Source organism: Lactuca sativa, chromosome 5 (genome assembly GCF_002870075.4).
Source record: "Lactuca sativa cultivar Salinas chromosome 5, Lsat_Salinas_v11, whole genome shotgun sequence".
Lineage (NCBI taxonomy): Eukaryota > Viridiplantae > Streptophyta > Magnoliopsida > Asterales > Asteraceae > Lactuca > Lactuca sativa.
This window is the reverse complement of record NC_056627.2, coordinates 183,976,594-183,985,592: the sequence shown is the minus strand read 5'-3', so window position 1 is coordinate 183,985,592 and position 8,999 is coordinate 183,976,594. Positions and strand designations below refer to the sequence as shown.

Below are 8,999 nucleotides of genomic sequence, written 5' to 3'. Positions count from 1 at the left end.
TCAACCCGCGTCCAAATCCGTTCCTACTCGACGAGTTTGGTGCCACCAACTCGTTGTGTTTCTATATAAAAATGAATAATTTTTGAATTTAATAAATACTAGGAACCGGGCGTTACACTTTTTCAGAAAAATCATAAAGGCGGACAACCTTTTGCGTTTTATCATCAAGGATAAATCTTTTGAAGTAACTACTCATTGTTTAATTTCCTTTCTTTGAGATATCTGCCCCCACCAGTTATCTATAAAATAGAGCAAACAAGATCAAATATATCAAACAAAAACATAATTCATAGTAAACAAATAGAGGGAATGCCTTTAATCATTGAGATATTACAGATTGATTCCAAGCTTCATGTTCACCAAGAATGAAAGAAGACCATGAACCAATCCTTGTAACCAACGAGTTAAAAGGATTCAATCTTTGTAAGCTTCGAGTTATAAAAGTCACCAAAGAAAAACTCCAAGGTTCCATTCATTGTGATCCATTAAGGAAGCAAAGGTAGGACCATTGTTTAGTTGAAGATGCCTTTGGATCTCTGAAGGGATGGTGTTGTAGTGACAACGTTAATAAAAATTAGACGTGATATGTCACTGATGTGTGTAAAACAACTTAGCTTTAAACCTACTTTTAATTATAAAATAAACACACAAAGGCAGTAGACCTACAATTGTGGTATAGCTAAATAAGTAGGGTATCGAACACAGGGAACGGTAAATTAAAACTAAAAACTAATTCTATCTAAATTAATTATTAAGTAGGGGTTTTCTCTAGTTTACAAGACTAGAAACTTACTATCACTTAATCTAAGAGCTAGAAAAGCAAAGAATTAACTAGATTCAATAATGGGAAGGACTTCTGTCGAGTTCAACTCAATTGATCCTATGGTTGATATTATGGTAATAGTGCAATGGATTAACTCTTTTGTTGGCTACCGACTCAAGAGATTAGCTTCGCGTTCGCTACACTAACCCTTAGTGAACAAACTAACTCAAATAGTGACCAGTTGTCTATTTTAATTAACTTCACTAGATTAATTATTTGGGTTGATTTAGACTTGCAATAGTTAACTAATTTGGTCCTTTAGTTAACTTCTTGTTGATGGTCATCACACAAGCTCACACATGAATTTACCTAATTTTCTTATTAATTCTAGTTTCATGTTTATTAATCCTAGACATATGAGAAAGTGGTCACATAAACATATGAGGTTGGTAATCAAAAGATGTTCATACTATTTAATTACCTTCTTATTAACAGAAAATTAATTATCATTCACACACAAGGTTCTTTAGCAAGCTAAAAATTACAAAAATCACCAACATTGAATTAATCCTACCAATAATCAAACCATAGTCTCAATTTTGTATCCCCAAACAGAAGTTTAAGAGTTTTAGCTCATGATTGAGGTAATAAACAACAAATAAACGAATTCTAAGTGTCTAGTCATAATGGAAAACAAAAGATTAAGTAGAATGATGAGAATTTGCCTCAAATCTCCTTCGGAATTGGATTCTAGGTTGTATCTTCGTTCTCTAGGGTACTTCTGGCTCTTCAATCGCAGCTATTCTCTCCGGAAGGGTTCTAGAATTCCTCATGTCGATCTGAGAAGTTATCTTTATATATGCGAAATGACTCGTCGAGTCAGATGCCGACTCGCCGAGTCCATCTCTCAATCCCCGTATACGATAAGTCTCTGGGTATTCATCTTCTCGAATATTCGACCGGACTCACCGAGTAGTCGACCCTACTCGCGAGTAGGTGCTGTTTTTGGTGTTTTTCTTCTTTGTTCAATTCCCGAGCTCCCAACCACTTCTCCTGCTTCCTTTTGCTTCCGAGCTTCACTTTTGGACTGAAAACATAATTCAAACACTTTTAAGTATCTTTTGTCCATGATATGCAATAAATTAGCTAATAAATGATAAAAATCTATATTTATAATGAGGCTAAATATGCAAATATCAAAATACCCACACTTGACTTTTGCTTGCCCCCAAGAAAAACTGAATTTTAGCACATTAGAATCACATATGACTACTCCAATCTAACCCAACCATTATGCCAAGACCGCAACGCATGCATTTGTGTCTAAAAATTTTCCTAATAACCCCCCATACTCCAAATACTCACAATCCTCATAAAAATTCGCCCACTTATCCCGAATAATGCTCATTTTATGCATCCCTCCGAATCCATCCACAGAAAACCTCAAATCCTAAAGGTATTTTTAGTTGAGCAACCCAAGCATACATAATCTAGAATTACAATTTATGATACCACTATGGAGCTCTTTTGAATTCTTCACTTCTTTGGCATTTTATCTTTGATTGCTTTGAATTCACCACCTTGTTGTTTGATTTTTGGTATCTTCAACGTTTTGAATTTCTTGGAATTTGGATCTTTTGATCTTCACTTTAGTTGCTCCAAAATTCTTACAACTTTCTCTTGCAATTCTTTTTTTTTATATGTACCTCACTTTTTTCACTCAAAATCCTAAATGCTTAAGCAGGGGCGCTCAACCTCAACCTTTATTGGCTAACAATAATAATTTTCCTGGATACATTTCTAGTACACGATGCTAAACATATTGCATCCCTCGGGCTAAGCAAGCTCATGTTTATCTCCCATGATTTAACTGGAATAAGGAAGCCACAAATGCACTAGAACGTATATAGGCTCAACTAAACATTTGGGTCTTCATGCAATTATCAACACAATTCTAACATGGAATCCTAATTACTTTTTACCAAAATTTTCTAAATTAGTTCCTAAGTCACATTTTTGGTATGAAGCAATTTTAAAAATTAGCCTAAATTACGACATTAGGACTCTATATTTACTAAGATGACATCAACCCCCTACCCCACACTTAATTTATGCAATTTCCTCATTGCATGTTATGCATGAAATATAAAAACATGAAATGTAGAGATAATTGGAACAAACTCCCCTAGGATAGCAGTCGCTAGGTCGATAACTCTATTCTTCAATTGACTTTGGACATGGAAATAGCTCATCCACGTTTTGGGCATCAAATCACATGTGGGAAGCTCCAAATATGTAGGAAAAATAGTGTATGGTCTTCAAGAATCGATAGGGAAGAATAAATGGTCAAGTGGTATATTCAACAACATCGAATCAGTAGTCTTTTCGGTATAAAAATGAGTGACTCATCGAGTCATATAAACGACTCGTCGAGTATAGTCGCGGACAGCTTTGAAAGTGGGAAAATACAAAGCGAATCGTCGAGTCAGTTAAGTGCACTCGGTGAGTAGACCGCTGGGTGAAAAAAATTCACATTCTAGATTTGTTCCAGCTTTTGATAAATCTTCAAAACTTCTCATAACTTCTAGACTCATTCACTCATGTCCCTAAGGACCGAACTCGACACCTTAACTTAAAACTCCGCCCTCTCTTGACTCTTTTCCACTCTTTATATCTTTCTTTCTCTCTCAAACTCTAGACCCCTTACGCAAGCATTCCTAATCCAAAATCTGATAGTCATCAAGGCAAATTAAATATCAAGCATAAAAATAAAAGTCTTAACTAAAATTTCAAACACACCAAACAAAACAAAAATAAATTAAAAATTGATCAATAAAAAAAAACTAATCATCTTCTTCCTCATCATGATCATACGCAGCTCCACTTCCTCTAGCTCCACTCCGTCTTGCATTAATCACCTCATCCCAAGATGGAATGTATGGGAAGTTACCCCCATCAATGTGCGGAATATGGAAATGGTCAAAAATTCGGACGTGGGATTCGTTGCTAAAGTTAATACCCTGCGCCATTTGATCTTGTAACCGCCTCATCTCAACATTTTACCAATCCATTGGTACTTCATCATTGTCCATCGGAATTACCAGCGGTTCCTCCTCCACGTCACGCTCTCGTCTCCACCTAACCCTCCTTCCCGGTGCCTCAGGACCAACCACCGGATCATCATGCAGGATAGCATAATGACCACCGCCATAATCCTCAATAATTCTCGCCCTTCGAAAAAGAATGGGATTAAAGGGAGGGGCAAGAATCATCGTCATCAAATTCCATGCGCCACGGGTCATCAACCCATATGAGTTGGCTAGCCGGGTGACGAACATGCCACCATTAATTTTGGTGGGGTTGCGATCCTCGACCGCACCCTCCGAAAAATAAGAAGCCAAACACCACAGAATGTTGCAAAAGGTGTCGGGTGTAATAATGCTCCAAAGATAAAAAGACGTCAAGGTTAGAAACCTTGTCGTCATCCTTTCGTTGATTGATGGTGGTGGAGATAAGACGGTGAATGAGACGGTGCGTAGGTGACCTAATACTTCCTTCTTGGGCAGACTTCGGAATGTATAATTTGTTGGCGATTGTGTTCCACCAACTCGCACTCATAACACCATCGGGGAACACCTTATGAGAGTGTTCCAAGAAAGCGCGAAAAATAGCAGTCGAGACCAATGGTCGGTCGTAAATCCCCAACCGACAGGCAAGATTAATAACGGAGCATTGATGGAACTCGCCCCCAAGGCAAAAACTGAAACTCACGGGGTGATAGCAATCATCTCCTCCACAGAAAGACACCATGGAGAAAAATTCCTAGCAAAGTTCCCGGTACACCAGCTCTTGAATTCTAATGAGCCGGCTCCATCCATCACAAATCATTGTCTCCCTCTCGTACGTAAATTCCTTCAAAAGACAAGGGGCCAACTCCTCCTCATACCGGACACTCTGCAACCAATCCCAATCAACCTTGTTGGGTACATAAATCTCCTTCTTCCTGACCTCAGCCAACTTCTTCTTCCATCTTGTCATTGTTGAAGCCGATTCAATTCGAGGGAAATTCAACCAAGGAAAATCTCCTTGGTGTCCACTTGAGCTTTGTCCTTTGTGAAACATTGTCCCTGGAAAACAAAGAACACACAACCCAGAAAACACAGAAAATCATCAAAACAGATTACATCTGGGACCCCGACTGGAATCGTCGAGTCCATGAACGACTCAGCGAATTGTATGAACTGCGCGAGTCAGTCGACGAGTTGATCAAAATTTGACCATAAAACCTGTAATTTTTCTCAATGGTTTTGTCCATGGATGTTTCTAAGATGTATTAAAGGAGAAATAACCATCCAAAACAACATAATTAATACTAAATCAAAACCCTAAAAATTCACTAAACTTCAAAATCGGGTATTCTATTAAATTGACACCCTAGAACATCTACAAATCATGACTTTAACAGAATTAAGGAAGAAATTAAGTACATTTGGTGGTGGAATTCAAAAATTTTGATGAAATAGTGAAGAAGTTGATGAATGCTTGAGAGAGAACACAAGGGAGGCGCACGTCGAGTGATGGGGGAAAATGATCTCATTAGGGTTAAAAACCCTAGTTACCGGTTGTAAAAAATTCATTTTAAATTAATTTTTTTTCTGTAAATAAAACCGACTCATCGAGTCAGGGTCAGACTCGGCGAGTCTGGTCGCCAATTTATACTTACCTGGAATCTGAATAGACTCGTCGAGTTAGGGTCAGACTCGGCGTGTCACTTGCAAACAATTCAGAAAATCATTTCATTTTGTCATTGAAAACTCATTCCACCCCACACTTAGTCCATACACACTCTCAAGCAATCATGTTTGATGATTTAGAAGATGAAAATAAAATCCTAAAAACGAAAATCAAACAAAACTAAAACGAAAAAGATGAAAGAAAGCAAACTCTAATAACGGGTTGCCTCCCGCCAAGCGCTTCTTTTTAAGGAGTCATTAGCTGGACTCCTTCCCATCTACGTTTCTTCATTTTCCTGCATCGGGAATGCACGCCTTATCTTTTGCGGTTTGTACTTCGTCTTGTTAGCATGTATCTTCTTTTTTTATGCCCGTCTTAATTCTTTTCTCTTCTTTCTTACAGCATCATCTTCAGCTACATGGCTTTCCCTTTTCCTCATCCTTTTCTTATTTACCCCATTCTTTTGCACCTTCTCTTGCACTCCTCCTTCTTTAAACTTCATTACTTCATATTTGGTGAAGACTCGGGCTCGAGGCTTGGTAATGAATGGGTGATCAGTATCATCTCTCTTAACCCTTACTTTTTCCTCTTGTTCAAAGCTTGCCTCATCTTCAAGTGGAATATCTTCTTCTTCTTGCATTATTGTATCAAGTCATGCTACATGAACGTGTTGTAAATCACCATCCATTCCTCCTTCTGCTGCTTGTTCTTCTAAAGAATTAGGGAAAAATCTTCATGTCCAGAACATGCAGAGAGCTGGTAACAAGCAGATCTAAATCATCCAAGTTGCTGGTATTTTCGAATGGACTCGTCGAGTCCGGGAAAGCGACTCCGCGAGTCGTATTCCACACTTTCCATTGTGTTCTCTGAATCAGTTCCTTTCAGCAGCTTCTCTATCTCCTCCAAGTCTTTGTCAACATCTTCATTACCCTCAGAGGATAGCAAAAACTTACTTGGATCTTTTTCTTGCAAAAGTGCAAGTTCTTTTTGTAGTATCTCATCATCCAAATCAATGAATGAGATCTCTTCTTTTCTTCCTTCTGCTTGCTTGATCTCTGGTAAAGCTTTAAACACCGTTGAATCGTCTCCTACCCTCAATGTTAGTGTGGACTCGCATACATCAATCAATGCGCATGCGGTGTTCAAAAATGATCTCCCCAAAATAATTGAAATTTCGGGGTCTTCTTCCATATGAAGTACCACAAAGTCCACGGGAAATTTTTTTTGTCTACCTTGATGAGAAGATCTTCACAAACACCTCTTGGATTAATAGTCGTCTTATCCGCCAAATCGATCTTCATATTTACAGGCCTTCGCTCCGGTAAATGCAGCTTCTTGAAGAAAGAGAAGGGCATTAAGTTGATACTTGCACCCGAATCGGTCAACGCTTGAGTAGCAAGTACATCTCCAAATTGACAAGGAATTATGATGCTTCCCGGATTGCCCTTCTTTTCTGGTAGCTTACTCAATACTGTCTCTGCAACTTTAGCTAAATCTTTCTTAGCAGCAAAGAGACCCTTTAGCAAGTTAAAATAGTTGGGCGTTTGAATCATTGTTTCTACAAATGGAACGTTGACTTGAAGGGCTCGAACATGCTCCATGAAAACTCTATAAACTTTAACCTTTTCAACAGGCATGGCTCTGATTGGGAATGGCAAAGGGGGATTGTAGGGCTTTGAGGGAATAACAGTTTTGTCATCAGCGCATGGACTCGTTGAGTCCATTAGAGGGACTCTGCGAGTCTGGTCGGGTTTAGCTAGAGCCGACTCTTCTGCCTTTTCTATATTCACCTTGGAGATCTTCTGTGCAGGGGTGAAAATTTCTCCATAGTTGGAGGTCACAACATTCACATTCTCCATTCTCGGATTATTCTCGGTGTTACTTGGAAGTTGACCTGGTCTTCTCTCGTTCACTTGATGTGCAAGTTGTACTAGCTGTTTCTCAATATTGAGAATAGATTCCTGTTGATTCCTTAGCATATTTCTGGTCTCTTGTATTGCATCATCATGATGATTGTGTCTTTTTTCGGACACGGCTATGAATCTAGTGAACATTTCTTCTAAATCGGCTTTCTTTTCCATAACCGGTTCTTCCATTTGATAGTAACCCCTCTCTTTCTGCTTGTATTTCTCTTCTTTTGCCCTTTTATACTCTTCGTACGGGAGCCATTCCTTCTTTGGTTTCCGCCAATTCTCGTCATATCGATCGCCACTTGAGTATAACACTTGCGCCTTCTTGTTTCCATTTTCATCCAAGTCACAATCCTTCATGAGATGAGGCCCTCTACAGTACTCGCATCCAACTCGAATGGCATGGATTGTTTGATCCATTTTTGTCGTCCTTCTATCTAAACTATCGAGCTTAGCCATCATCGCCGCCATTCCATCATTTGCCAAATTCACTACCCTCCGACTTACTTCATTTCTTGGGTTGTGGTATTCTATAGAATGTTTAGAGAACTCTTTGATTAATTCCTTGATTACCGGAGGTGGCTTCTTCGTGAGCGGGCCTTGTGAATCGAGCAATTGCCTTGTGGTGACATTGAATCCATCATAGAAGATGGAGACCTCTTGTTGGCTATTGAGGCCATGATGTGGGCAATTTCTAAGAAGACCTTTGTGCCTTTCCCACGCCTCATAAAGGGATTCTCCAGGTTGTTGCTCGAAGTTGGCAATGGCTTTCTTCAACTTAGCTATTTTGGAAGGCAGGCAAAAGTGGTCTATGAACTCTTCTTTCATCTTAGCCCATGTGGTGACCGACCCGGGAGGAAGTGACTTGAGCCAATCCTTTGCAGCACCCTCGAATGTGACTAGAAGCATGCAAAGTAGCTGGGTCTCGCGTGGCACATTTGGTACATTGAAGTAGCCAGCCACATCATTTATTTCATCCAAGTACTTGTAGGCGTCTTCGTGGTCTTTTCCATAAAAAGGGATCTCCTTGAGTTGAGCGAGGATATGACCCTTTAGCTCGAAAGTAGTGGTAGCGGGAATTGCGAGCTACACAAGTCCCGGGCCAGTGTCATCACACATCCTCTTCTTCCATTCCCCCATGGGGACTTCATCAATATTAGCCATAGTGATAGCTAAATCGTCTTCAAAATCGGATTCGTGCTCGTATGTGGGTTCTTCTTCTTCCTCGGTCTCGTACTGGTTGGGTCTTCGATTGTCAAAGAGGCGCTGGATGCTACTGATTTGCTGCTCCTTTTCTTGCTGAAAATGGACTTGAGGTTCTTTAGTGGCGAATTCTTTGAAGAAGCGGATTCTCCAACGGCTTTTCCTTTGCTCCTCCTTAATGCGGATTCCGGGTCTTCGAGAGGACGGACCAGAGGTGTATCAGATCCTCGGGTCATGAAACAACTGCAAACAAAACAAAAAAATAAAACGCGTAAAGAAGAACAAAAAATAAATAAAAATTAAAACTGTAACAGCGATGAACTCGCCGAGTCGGCACGAGTGCACTCGGCGAGTTGAAGGCAAAAACAGAAAAAATTTATAATTACTTT

At 39.5% G+C, this 8,999-nt stretch overlaps 1 protein-coding gene and 1 non-coding gene across 2 annotated transcripts; one reads left to right on the top strand and one right to left on the bottom strand.

Annotated features, from left to right (window-relative positions):
- Nucleotides 1-6,639: 6,639 nt before the first annotated feature.
- On the bottom strand, nucleotides 6,640-7,878 carry LOC111897230 (uncharacterized). Its single transcript, XM_052771804.1, has one exon. It carries the CDS (start codon nucleotides 7,876-7,878, stop codon nucleotides 6,640-6,642), a length of 1,239 nt encoding a protein of 412 aa, XP_052627764.1.
- A 202-nt stretch (nucleotides 7,879-8,080) lies between these two features.
- On the top strand, nucleotides 8,081-8,187 carry LOC111897296 (small nucleolar RNA R71). Its single transcript, XR_002852182.1, has one exon. It is a non-coding gene; the product is annotated as a small nucleolar RNA R71 (small nucleolar RNA).
- The last annotated feature ends 812 nt before the right edge of the window (nucleotides 8,188-8,999 follow it).